At 38.3% G+C, this 13,644-nt stretch overlaps 1 protein-coding gene across 3 annotated transcripts in view; it reads left to right on the top strand.

The window, feature by feature from the left end:
- Positions 1-13,644, top strand: part of LOC146481908 (myosin-IIIb-like) — a 46,775-nt gene that overhangs the window by 15,495 nt on the left and 17,636 nt on the right. For all 3 annotated transcript variants that reach the window (XM_085107996.1, XM_085107998.1, XM_085107997.1), the window contains exons 11-27: positions 128-232; positions 1,045-1,128; positions 2,278-2,313; positions 3,001-3,115; positions 3,886-3,937; positions 4,552-4,650; positions 5,155-5,266; positions 5,922-6,051; positions 7,038-7,109; positions 7,255-7,319; positions 7,733-7,812; positions 8,070-8,211; positions 9,709-9,789; positions 10,289-10,361; positions 10,923-11,017; positions 11,731-11,812; positions 12,376-12,423. In XM_085107996.1, the coding sequence (XP_084964122.1) occupies positions 128-232; positions 1,045-1,128; positions 2,278-2,313; positions 3,001-3,115; positions 3,886-3,937; positions 4,552-4,650; positions 5,155-5,266; positions 5,922-6,051; positions 7,038-7,109; positions 7,255-7,319; positions 7,733-7,812; positions 8,070-8,211; positions 9,709-9,789; positions 10,289-10,361; positions 10,923-11,017; positions 11,731-11,812; positions 12,376-12,423 (1,471 nt within the window). The remainder of the gene's footprint in view (positions 1-127; positions 233-1,044; positions 1,129-2,277; positions 2,314-3,000; positions 3,116-3,885; positions 3,938-4,551; positions 4,651-5,154; positions 5,267-5,921; positions 6,052-7,037; positions 7,110-7,254; positions 7,320-7,732; positions 7,813-8,069; positions 8,212-9,708; positions 9,790-10,288; positions 10,362-10,922; positions 11,018-11,730; positions 11,813-12,375; positions 12,424-13,644) is intronic.

The raw sequence follows: 13,644 nt of genomic DNA, 5'->3' as shown, positions 1-13,644 counted from the left end.
GTCGAATAATATAGACAGGAAAGGCATTTCATGACAGCTCAAGACAAATGATTATACTTCAACATTCCTTTTTTATGTTAACCAGGGTTTGTTCTTTCTTTCCTCTTACCTTCCTTTCTTTATGCAGCAAGCAAGCAAATACAAGAACTCCCAAAAGAGTGCCTTACCACCACATATTTACATGATAGCGGACATGACTCATCAGGCAATGGTTCATAACAAGAACCCTCAGGTAAGGAATTGTGTAGGTTAATAACTCATCAATGTCACTGGCAAGAGCTGGAAAAATCTGCTAGCTAAATCAGTGACCTGAAATAACAATTAGCTTGGTAAATTGTCACAAGATCCCCTTTTTCTTGGTACAGCCCAAGATATGTAACGCAGCTGAGCTATATACATCTGTATAATCTTCCTTTCGTTACACGACCTTAACTACTACTACCTGTAGTAAAGCTGTTTCAAATAACGCTAGTTCTGTTCAATTAGCAGCCATAATGTTGTAATTTGGGATTTTCAATTTTCATGAAACTTTGTTGTGACTAATTAATGCACTAATAATAAGATTGTTTTCAAAGATTAAACTACTATGGTTGTCAATTTCTGTTTGGAAGGTTAGACCATGAACCCCATTTAAGTAAGTCTCCAGCGATGGTCTAGCAATTTTCCATCTTTTTGTATGCTGGTTCCCCCGTCCCTTGGTTCAATGTTCCTCTGCAGACAATAGTGCATAGAAATTCAACATTGAAACTCAACATTAAAACAAGGGAGGGGAGTGACTCCCAAGAGAATTGACAAGGATTGTAGAGTAGTCTTACGTTAAGTCAAAGGTTGATTGGAATAATTTTTCCTTTACCATGCCCATCCCTCACGTTATTTTTCCATTTTCTTTGTACCATTCTTTTCCCGGAAATGAACACTTTAAATTCATGAAAGAGCTGTTGAGAAGCATCTGCCAAATTTCTTCTCTAAAGTGGTTAACATGTACAATGTAGGGTGTAGATAACAATATTGTACTTTGCCTTGATCATTTCCACAAATCTTTAGTGCTGCTTGATTAGTGGAGAAAGTGGAGCTGGGAAAACAGTGTCAGCCGATTACTTAGTGCGGCATTTGGCTGAACTTGGAAAGGTATGTTCATTGTTCATGCACTACACTCAGGCTCTGAGAAATCCACAAACCAACATCCATGGGAGTAGGGAAATTTGTGGGCTAGCAAGTTAAGTCACTATCTTACTATTCCACTGGTCTAGAATATGTTAATTCAATTAAACCTGAATATTAGGTACTTGAGAGAACTGTTATGGAAATCTTGCAAAAATGCATATTAAGAGTACACATAACATCCAGTTGGGGTGGAGGTGGCGGTAGTAATACCCTGGTTGTGCAGAAACAAAATGCCTGCTATACTGGCATTACGCGTGGTGCTGGGGCTGATTCATTTATTCCAACTGTATGCTTCGCCGATTGATAAAACTATCCTTGCTAATGGAATAGTTTAAGTCACGACGACCGCGTTACATTGTTTCCCTTGTGTTACACGACTCAGACTATCACCGGAAATTTTAGCCTCCCACGCAGACGTTCTTAGGGCAGGAACGCGTGACGAACCCCTAAGAACGTCTTCGTGGGAGGCTACGGAAATTCCATTACGATAACGTAAGCTTCTCAATGACCTCTTTTCAGTCTCGCGTCGTGGTCTAAGACTGTCAAACAAAGCACGATTCCTTCGCCAGGAACTCACCAATTTCCACCGTTTTAAATGTCGGGTGCTTCTTAGAAGTTATTCTTTCGATTTACCGCTTCAAAATGGTGAAATTTTCGTTTGAAAACAGCACACTTGAGTCCACAACATGTTAACAATATGGCGCGACAATTTAATCCGTCTTTAATAAATATATCAAATGATGCGTTGACGTCACACAGGTAGGGGTGAGTGGGTCCCCTCCCTCGTGATCAAAGGGACAAGAATGGATGTTGATTGGCCTGCTGTTGTTGAAGACAATCAGAACAATGCATCCCGAGTAGGAGAGGGGAGAGTTTAATGAATAAATTAATGTACCGATTTGTGGCTATGACGAAGAAAAAAAAAAAAAAGAAATCGAACCGTTTTTAGACACGGTATGCCCCCTCAGGGCATCCCGCGTAATAAAGGCCTAGATTTCAAGCAGAATGGAATTGCTTATTCTGACAAAACTTGAAAAGAAGAGATTGTTTGGTAATACTATGCCTCATAACGGAATGAGAGGATTACTTTTTGTCTCGTAATGTTTTTTACAGGCTGGAAACAGAACACTGGAGGAGAAGATTCTTCAGGTAAGTGACTTCGAAACATTAGAGAAAGAGATTTAGAATTGAGTTTACGGCAAATGGCAAACGTGAGATTTGAGTTTCTGTCTTGAAAGGATTGGTACATAGATGCAAATAGTACAAAATAATTCTGGCTTTTGATACTAATGCAAAACTACTAAATTTTAGCGAGAAACTGGAAACAGTGGCCAGCAATATAAGGTAAACATTCGCATGGTCATTTCAGCTGTTTGCCGTTTGCTGTAAACATAGTTCTAAATCTCTCTATTGCTTTTTAAAAACCTTGGGTACTTTTTTCCTATGAAATAATTTAAAGAAAAAAATTGATAAATTTCCTGAAAATGCCAGAGGAAAGAACTGCTCACTTGCTTTAATTTCATGGTAACACTTAAGGCTTCATCCAAAGTTAGATATAATATCCACCTGATACAGTGCAATAAACATTACTATAGGAAAGTATTTACAATATGTGCCTTAAGCACTCAATATTCATTTGGACTTTTATACATTGATCCACGGATTTATAATTAACTGAGAAAAATACTGAATGATATATTGTTTGGCTATCAAGGAGGAAAAATACTTAGGTATGTCCAGGTTAGATGTAGAGTACCCAGTTGTTTTTCCTGTGAGGTTTGTTTATGATTAGATGACATTATATTTATTTAATTTAGTTAATATTTTGCTTGGCAGGTCAATCCTCTGATGGAAGCACTTGGAAATGCTCAGACAGTGATTAATGACAACTCCAGTAGATTTGGAAAATATTTAGAACTTCATTTCACACCAAATGGTGCCCTTACAGGAGGTAAGGCCAGGCACTCAGTTGAGGATTGTTCTTCAGCCAACTGACTGGCAGCCAGCAATCAAACTGTGGGTCAGTTGCTTGGTTGGCCTGTACATGTAGGTCTGTTAGCACTCATTCAGTAAATCTGGCATCCAGACAGCCTGTCAATATTAGTTTGTGGCCAGCCAAAGGAGTGTAGCCATCTAGTCTGCCTGCCAGCCAGCCAGCCAGCCAGCCAGCCAGCCAGCCAGCCAGCCAGCCAGCCAGCCAGCCAGCCAGCCAGCCAGCCAGCCAGCCAGCCAGCCAGCCAGCCAGCCAGCCAGCCAGCCAGCCAGCCAGTCAGTCAGTCAGTCAGTCAGTCAGTCAGTCAGTCAGTCAGTCAGTCAGTCTGTCAGTCAGTCAGTCAGTCAGTCAGTCAGTCAGTCAGTCAGTCAGTCAGTCAGTCAGTCAGTCAGTCAGTCAGTCAGTCAGCCAGCCAGCCAGCCAACCAGCCAGCCAGCCAGCCAGTCCGCTAGTTGCATGGTTATCTATATGATTGTCTTTTGTGTGTTTGAACATGAAATGCTCCATCCCTTTGTAATTTTTATTTTTAATTAATAATTCTCAGTTTGTCACAAGTCAGTCAATGAAGCTCAACACTCCATCAGGTTTAAATGTGCTAACAAGAACCTCTTGATATTATTAGCCTGCCAAATAGTCAGTTAATTAATATATGTTATTCAAATAACAAAAGTTTTACACTAGTTTTGTTAATAATATTGTGCTGATTTTTGTTGCTTTCGTTGTTCAAGGGATACTATCAGAATACTTACTGGAGAAATCCAGAGTTGTTTCACAGTCTCAGTGAGTCATATTACTACTTTATTCACTTTACTGTTAACATTTATTGCTTTCCCATTTTCTGAAAGATATCTTGCAACAGTTTTAACTCAGCTCTATTATAAGTTATGCTAGTCTGTCAAATCTGATGTTTTTTATTCTTGTAACTCTTTGTCATTTGCTGAGTGACAAAACTGCCATCAATAACTGGCACCAAATGGTGAAGTGGAAGGCCAAGCCTGAACACCAACTAGGGTCTTAAATAGCTGAGGAGGAGGTGCTGCCTTTAATGTGACATTGGCAATTAGAATCTTTACTGTGTGGCTCTGATATTCATCCAGAATTGGATCAAATCCCTTGTCTAGTTTGCAGGTGTAAAAGGACTAGTTTGGGTGCCGATGGCATCCTAGTGCCAACTTGTGGCTGGCTAGGTAACTAGGAGTCTTCCAATAATGGAAGTTCAGCATGTATTACAAGCAGTACATAGTAAAATGTAAATTTAATAGAAGTTGTCCAAGTGCTGAAAATAGAGAAGGAGAAAGAACAAGTTGAATTAGCGTACGCTTCTTAGACTGATTGGCATAAAAGACACACTTCCAGTAATGTTAATCAAGGCTTTTTTGTTTGTTCATCATCAGAGGAGAGAGGAATTTCCACATATTTTATTACATGATTGCCGGTCTGGCTTACAACAAAAAACTGGAGAAATACTCCTTCAAGTTATATTCACAACACAAGTAAGGCATATTGATAATGGAAATTTACTAGAACTTGCAGGGAAGTAGAGGGTTTACAGTGTAGTTTTTTTTTGTCAACACGAAGTACCTCCTTCTACAAATGTAATTAATCCACCTCTGGAGCACCTTGTAAAGATATTTTTGCTACATCAAAATCTTAAGTTACTCCACCAGTAATTGACTGTGACATCTAAAGTTGGGAACAAGAGGCTCCCTTATCCTATATATAGGCCCCATTTCTTGAAAGTACATGTAGCAAGGCTCTCTAAGACCCTCCCACTACAGGACCCACTGGGTCCTCACTAGCCAATGTATAGAATAATAATATTTCCTATATAATATGGCAAGTTTTAAGAATTCAGACATTCTGTGAGTCCAAGATTCTCCTTTGACTTTAGTTATAAATACCAAGTTTTCAACACTTGGTTTAAATGACTGACCACTCAACACCCAAGATGTTGGATGCTTTGATAAGTTGATGGCTCATTCTTTTCTCTTATCCAGCTACCTCCAAACAGGTGGGAGGAACCTACAAGATTTGGTTTGTACCCTGGGCAACAGACGCAAGTTTGAAGAAGTTCAAAGATGTTTTGATATCATTGGTTTCAGTCACGAGGTAAGAAGCAATATTAAAGCAAAATTGGCACCATTTAAAGTAAATAGTGTTTAAATTACTACATGTATTATATTTAAACCAAACCTTCAAATGGTGGTTTGAATAAATGGAAATTCTTCAGATAAGTAAAGATGGTTAGAATAGCGAAAACTTGTTTTGAAACTAGCTTTGTGTCTGATACTTAGTTCACTTTAACTGTCTGTGAGTTTTTTCTCCTTAAGTTAAGGAAGGAAACGTTTTGGTGGAATGAGATGAGTCAAGTTTAAAGACTTACGCCCCTCCTCTTCCCGGCAGGAAACATTTTACCCTGCACTACTGCTTAAGCTACCATTCTGTAGGTTAAAAATATCAAGTGGATATGGGGATTAGTTTCTTAAGAAACAGTGGTGCTTCATTGGTGGGGAATAGAAACGAAAGATTGGTTTTATCAACAGAGTTGATAACTAAAAGTAATTTGGCCATCGTAAAGAGATTCGAGTGCAGATGTTTTGAGTGTAACCCCTTTGTCATTCGCTCTAATGAAGGGCTAACGCTCAAAACGTCAGCACTTGAATCTCTTTATGGTGGCCAGCGTACCTTTAGTTATCTTAAAAATGTCAAGGCCCCTAACCAGGTCACTTGGTAAGTAACATTATCAATCTGATTCAAATGACAGGAAGTATCTCAGCTGTTCTCAATCCTTGCTGCTGTGATTCATCTTGGAGACATTCATTTCACAGAAGATGAGTCAGTTTCACATTTGAGTGACAAGAGTATGGTCAGCAATCCACAGGTTCTACTTATAGGTTTGTACAGAATGTGAAATACCAGATACTTATACTTTCAAAATACTGGGCTTGTTTACAACACTTCCTGGATTGTGTTGTTCCAGGAAATATCCCTACCCCTCCCATGGAAGACTTTTTAGTTTGGACCCCACACCCCTCCGGAAATTCAAATTTTAGCCTCATACTTTCCCTAAAAAATTTTGGCGTTGGAGAGTGCCCTCCCCGTGGAATGTCCAATAATGTTCCATGGTAGAGGTATGGATATTTTCTGGAACCACACATATTTCCAGTTTTCATTACTCCCTGGGGTTTGAGCATGGCCAGGTTATTTTCCACTATAATTGTTGCTGATTGACAAGAATCCCCCTACCATTCTGCCATGACCACAAAATTTTTTCCTGATCATTAGTTTTACTCTACATGCATGCTGTATCCCCACCCCCCCTCCAAAAAAAAAAAAAAAAAAAAGTATACCTGGTCAATGCTTTCTCAGAAGTTCCCAGAGAAATGAACCCTTTCACTGAAATACGCTTACCCTTGTGCAAACTGCCCCACCCTGGCATTTTTACATGTATAGATAAAAAAAAAGCCTGTATTCATAATAGACTCATAAAATATATGCCTGATATAGGTACAACCTTGTTTGGTATCATTACTGATTTTTATGAAACGACATGATTTCCCCCAATATGTTCTCTGTTTGCCTTTTGGATACTGCTACTCTTTGAAAACCAATCCATTTTATAGAAGAATTTATGATGAAGAGTTAATTACAAAATTAATAACAAAGAAAGCTTATTTTTTGTGAAGCATGGTGAAACAAGAGCAGAAAAACGTTTCCTTTCTCTTACCTTTTAATGCCCTTCACTCCATCATACCTGTTTGCTTATTATGCTAGGCCTATTAAGTCATTGTGGACCTAATATTCTAACTTCAGTGAAACTGATACTGCCCATTGGCATATTTGTTTCATGATTTCAAATTTACTCACCATTTTGTTTCAGTTTCCTCACTTTTGGGTATCAATGCAGTGGAACTCAGAGATGCATTGACAACAAACAGCAATGTAACAAGAGGTATGGGCAATATTACAAAATTATTTTATTATCATGATTGTCGATCTTTATTTAATCAAAATTTCCTTTTTAGAGTGAAAACACTTAATTCACTTATTGCAATCTTATTTGTCATGAGTAGAGTGTTTATTTGTTTTAATTCTAGGAGAAACCATAGTACGGAACAACTCTGTAGATCAAGCTATAGATGGCCGTGATGGAATGGCTAAGGTATGAAGTTTTTACGAACAAAAAAAAAATGAACAATGTGCGCAAAAAAACGTTTTCAGGCTCGGTAAAGGTAATGGAAGTTTGAGAAACAGGGCCCTGACCTCTAACATTCTATGCTTTAAATGAATGTAAATATATGAAAAATATATTTTGAACTGCAGATGAAAGATCAAATAGAAGAAAGATCCTCGCAGTTAGTGTGCAACTTAATCAGTCGCGAAAAGAAAGCCTAAAAAAAAATTCAGGCTTGAACGGGATTCAAACCCATGACCTCTCGATGCTGGTGCAGTGCTCTACCAACTGAGCTATCAAGCCAACTGGGACGTGGTCATTTGTACAAATACTGGTGGGCTTTGTGTTAGAATTTTGAGGTACTATATTGACCAGACTGACAAAGTATGTTATATTTACAGGCACTCTATGGCAAGCTGTTTAGTTGGATTGTTCACAGGATAAATGCTTTACTAAGGACTGACCGAGGACGTTTGACAGTGTATGTATATTGATGTTTTTGTGGCAGAGTAAATTGTCCGCTAATGATCACATTTGTTAGGTGGGCACCTTGCATTTTGCTTCTTAGAAGTTGTTGCCAAAACGTGCAATATAAATACAGTTTGAAAGTGATTATTTGTTCTAGCTGGCTCATCCAGGGGAAGTTGTAATGGGAAAAGGATACAGTTACAAAGTAGTTCCACGTTCTGAAAAAAAAAAATCATTTTTTTTATACACAAGTCTGTTTTTGTTTTGCAGCGATAATGATTACAGAATCGGTATCCTGGACATTTTTGGGTTTGAAAATTTCAAGCGCAATTCGTTTGAGCAGCTTTGCATAAACATCGCCAATGAACAGATCCAGTTCTACTTCAACCAACAGATTTTCTCTTGGGAATTGGTGAGTTTGCTTTCAATTTCTGCATAAGTGTTGTTGTACTTTTTTTTTACCTTCTAATTGAAGGCTCGCATAACAGACCTACGTCGCATTTCAGATCACTTCTTGTTTTTTTTGGTCAGATTCACCGGAGTTTTTGCATGTGGCCTTGAATTCCTTCAGGAAACATTGCTCCAAAATGTTGCGCTTCCTTTTGTGATAAAAACAGAAATATCAAATAGAAGAAAGATCCTCGCAGTTACTACGCAACTTAAGCAGTTGCAAAAAGAAAGCCTGAAAAAATTCAGGCTTGAACGAGATTCGAACCCATGACCTCTGAGATGCCGGTGTCGTGCTCTACCAACTGAGCTATCAAGCCAACTGGGAGCTGGTCATATTGTGAGCTCCCAGTTGGCTTGATAGCTCAGTTGGTAGAGTACTACACCGGTATCTCAGAGGTCATGGGTTCGAATCTCGTTCAAGCCTGAATTTTTTCAGGCTTTCTTTTTGCAACTGCTTAAGTTGCGTAGTAACTGCGAGGATCTTTCTTCTATTTGATCTTTCATCCGCAGTTCAAAATATATGCTTCATATATTTACAGTTATTTAAAAACAGAAATCTTGCTCATTATCATAGTTTTTTATTGCAAACGAAGCGCAAAGCAGCGGATAAATCAATCGAGCAACGTTTCCTGAAGGAATTAAAGGCCACATGCAAAAACTCCGGTGAATCTGAGCTAAAACAACAAAAAGAAATGGGACATATGTTATATATAGGTTATAGGTTATGATTATGCTCTGAGCTGTTCAATTATAATCGTGTTAAGGATAACAATATTTCAGAATCAGTTTCATAATTGCATGGGTTGTGCTTCTTTTGTAGTTAGATTTCTCTTTAACAATTAGATTATGAGCTCGAGATTTCTATCGCGTGATAGCTGATGAGGGTGCAGCCCGAATCAGCTATCACGCATAGAAATCGAGAGCGAATAATCTAATTGTTTAAGTATAAATCTACTAGTCGGTCAAAACTAAACAAGTAAATTATCTATTTCCTCATCGCAGACACTTCGAAAACGCGACGAAGCGGCCGCCATTTTGTTGAAAACCGCTACTCACTATCTATCACAGAATAGATAGTGAGTAGCGTAGCCAATCAGAGAACGGCATTCGTGATAGAACACTAGTAGATTTATACTAATATCTCTTAGATCTTGTCCTATTTTGGAATATGAATGCACAGAACAATCAATTTCAAATCCTTTAAATCGGGAATTTAGACACATTAAAATGCAAAATGTTGCTTAAATTTCGTGTGTTGACAAGAATTATAGTGATACATACAGCAGTTGAAACACGCCTCTAAAAATCTATATCCCAAGACTACACTGCTTACTGATATTTTGGAATACCGCCAATCGAACACATTTTTAGTTACCGAGAAAAGGATCATAATTTCCTTGATCTTTCCTTGTTACCATTACTTCCTGTCTTCTTCTTCAGTTTTTAATTTTTTTTGTAGGAAGAGTACCGTTCCGAGGGGATTTCTCTTCAAGAAATCACCTTCACGGACAACAGGCCCGTGTTGGATATGTTTCTGCAGGTAGGGGTCAGTGTAGCCTGCAAATACAGCTGCCTCTTGTCCTTCTGGTCAATAGTGGCGTTCTGTCTGCCATAAAAGCGTTTTGCAGTCTGAATTTTAGTAATTGTCTACTTTTTCACTACTTTTGATAATGAGGGTTTCAGTTTCTATCAACCATCAGACCATTTGTATGTAGAATAAATTCAGGCTCTTAACCTAACTGTGAATTTCTGACTTAGTTTGCAACTCAAATTGTCAAAGTCAGTCACCAGCTAGCCTATATAAAGAACCACTCTTTTTCTAACTTTTGTTACTCCTGGATTCAAACCATCACGAAACAGCAATCTTTTTAACTAAACAACTGTATTTTTTGAGAACTATTATACTCCCACTGATGATCACACTAGACATACTACTGAGATTGCTGTGTCAAACCATTTTTTTATGATTAGGAAAAAGAGGAAGCTAACAGACACCAATACTGTAATGATGCAATTACTGATTTGTGTTTTTGCACTAGAAACCCATCGGTGTACTTGCTCTGTTAGACGAGGAAAGTCGTTTTCCTAAAGCAACAGATTTCACCCTTATAGGTATGTATAGTATCAAACAAAATACAGATAAAGTCACCTTTATAATACTACTCTACATTGAGTGGTCAGGTTTTCAAGTCATACAAAGTTCTACAACAGCAACAAACAAAAAAAAAAGTCTTTATAAAGAAACAACGAAAATCAAACAAAACATACGTAACCAACGCAATGAACCAATCAGAAATCGAAGCTAATCATGTAACCGGTGCTTAGCGCGGGAAAATGCGTGCGAGCGAGGCACGATTGGTTTTGGTTTTGGTTCTCATTGGTTGAGAAAGTGGTGTGAGTTTTTCTAACCAATCAGAATGCAGTGAATCGAAAGCCAAAGCAAACGCGAATTACCTCGACACTCAATTGAAGACTGCTCTAAATGTCTTGCTATAGCTGGCTTATTTTATTTAATTTCTAGATCATGATAGTGGTTTTTTAGTTGTATCTAAAACGTTTCAGATTGAAGAGATACACCAGTAATAACGATGTCAAACTCTGTATTTTGTCAGTGTGTGTGAATTCCACCAAAACCTATTAACATCACTGGCAATATTAATTACTTGTTTGCAGAAAAATTTCACAAGAACATCGAAGGCCCATATTACGAACAACCTAAAGAAAACGATGTGTACCCATCATTCGTCATTGTACACTATGCAGGACGGGTATGTACTGGCTTGAATGGATACATACTCTTGTGTATTTGTATTGATCGAAGGACTGTCAATAACAAACTCAAACTTAAAGTAATCACGCTAACCAAACGGAACAGATATAAACAGCGCAATGAACCAATCAGCTCGAAGCAAGTTTATGTAACCTGCGCCAAGCACGAGAAAACGCATGCGTGCAAGTCACAATTGGTTTTGCTAATCAATGACCGAACGAAAGCCGATTAACGCAATTCCCCAATTAAAAGTTAAACAAGATTTTCATTTCGTTCGTTAAAAATGTTTTTAAAACTGATTTTAAGCTAATGGTAAAGAAAGATGTAAGTCAAAACTGGGGGACAACAATCTTCGGAAGAATCTTTATTGATTGGTAGTTAAGCTTAAATCAAACTCCACGTTAACCCAGGATTAGCTTAATCAGGCTTTGAACAACTGGGCCCAGTTTTTATTTTTACAAAAGAACCAACAACAAACTCAACCCAAATAACGATAGACAGGTTTCATCAAACCCTTGCCTTTGGTGTGAAGCTTGAGATTTGATCCTCATGCAGTACTGCTCTCTGGACAGCACTGAGCACAGAGTAGGAGACATCAGCTTGGTTCCTGCGTTCTGCCTATCATTGCTTGTTGAATTCTACTCCATTTTGACTTGGAACCTTTGCAAAATAACAATACTTTAATTTGCTAACTCTATTTAATCTCTTTAGGTGAAGTACGATGCAACAAACTTCCTTGAGAAAAACCGTGACACTCTTTCACCTGACATCATACATGTTCTTAGATCCAGTGGTAAGTGCAAAAGCTGGATTCGTGATCGCAGCTGAGTTATTAGGAATACGTTCTCCTATGTTATTGTCGTTTCTCTCAGAGTATCATGGGCGCCGATTAGTTTTTCAACCCAGATCCTTTCACAGTATAAGTCTTTCGGCTACCAATTATTTGTTTTTAATAATTTATGCTTCTCTCAGCCTACACAGTTTTGGGAAGAAATATTTGTAGTTTCAAATTGTGTTAAAAATCAGTACAAATGTGAAACTGAGTTCGGCCAAAATTTGATTCTTTCTAAGCCAGGGATGGGTATCTGACTGTCAATTTGAAAAGGTAGGTTGAAATGACAGAAGGAAGTTACAAATTATAGAAGTTTTGTTATGTACCAGCTGATATTCTAAGGGGGATATCAATAATAGTTCTCTGATTCGTCAAATTAAATAGATTCAGAAAATCTTTGATCCTTTGTACAAAGATTGGCCAAAACAGCTCTTGGAACGTTATGACCTCAGTTTGTTTTGTTTTTGTCAGAGATTCTTGTTGTGTTAACTCTGTGTCCCTGTTGTTTGATTTTTTTTTAACAGATAATCGTCTTGTCAGAACACTTATGCAGCATCCCTTGTCCAGATCAGGTTGGTTTTTGGAGTTATGCCCCCTTTTAGATTGAGGGGTGTTAAGTAATGTTTAACACACGAGCAGCAGTGTTTAATCGGGATTTAAAACCACGAGGCGCAGCCCCGATAAAACACGTGCTTTGAGTTTTTTTGAACGGCCTCAAAAACATTCCTGGGAAAGCGTGTGTAAAGAGAGTCATAACAAAGATGCTTTTGTCAACGTTGGAAATTAGCATACGAGAAAAACATTAAACACCGTATACTAATAAGGAGGAGGTTTTATCGGGTTTTAAAACCACTGCGCGTGATGTTTTATCGAGCATTTGATAGGTCAATGGGCTTATGAATTATTAATGAGTTTTTGAAGGCTTATGCTCTAGGGCTTCCCTCGAACAAACACCTTCTACCTTGTTCATTCCCAAGATGTTTTCATTCCCTTCCTTTTCCTCTTTTTACTGGACTGCACATCCTCTCTTTCCAATTTGTTGCATAAATGAGTACCGGAGATCCTTTCTAAGGAAAATGTGAAACCTAACAAATGAAATACTTTAGAGCAACCTCGTAATGAAACACCATCCAATCCAGGAGGTAGTGGCAATGCCTTTTGTTGCTTCACACTGTAGAAACCAAAGCTATACATTGGCATTGTAGAACCTTCTTCTTCATTTAACCCAGTAGATTTATCAGACTTTACTTTACCTCACTTTAATTCACCCTATCTTACGTTCATGTACCTTTCTTTTGCTTATCTAAACCTTTATTTCTTTTGCAAGTGTGTTGTTTGCAATCTCGTCTTTACAGACTTCTCCTCTGTGTACTCTCTTTTTTTCTCTCTATCTTGTACTCAGATCGCTCTGATTACGTCACTGATGACGACACTCGCACAACTGATCCCCACTGGTGGAGGGTGAACAAACCCCTCCCAGAGGCCAGCGAGGCCTTGTTAAACTACAGACCTAAAGAAAACTGGCTGAAAGGAGTTCTTCGGAAGAGAAAGAGTTACGGTGAGAAGGCATGGCTCCTCACAAATTTCTTTACCTTCCTCTTGATCATCTTTTCATCTTTCAGCAAGAATCTCTCGTCTCATGTAGTTTTACCAGAATCTCGCGTCTGATGTCAAGGCTGTTATTTGCATCTCCTTTCCCACTTATCTCATCCATTTTCAAGAGAGTGTTGTGTTTCACAGTAACCTGCATCTTTCAAAAGCCCTATTTCCACTGGACCCTTATAACCTGGAGC

The sequence above is a fragment of the Pavona decussata genome, unplaced genomic scaffold (assembly GCF_977016875.1).
Source record: "Pavona decussata unplaced genomic scaffold, jaPavDecu1.1 SCAFFOLD_48, whole genome shotgun sequence".
NCBI classification, from domain to species: domain Eukaryota; kingdom Metazoa; phylum Cnidaria; class Anthozoa; order Scleractinia; family Agariciidae; genus Pavona; species Pavona decussata.
The sequence above is the reverse complement of the archived record's forward strand: the minus strand, read 5'-3'. Positions and strand labels throughout refer to the sequence as shown.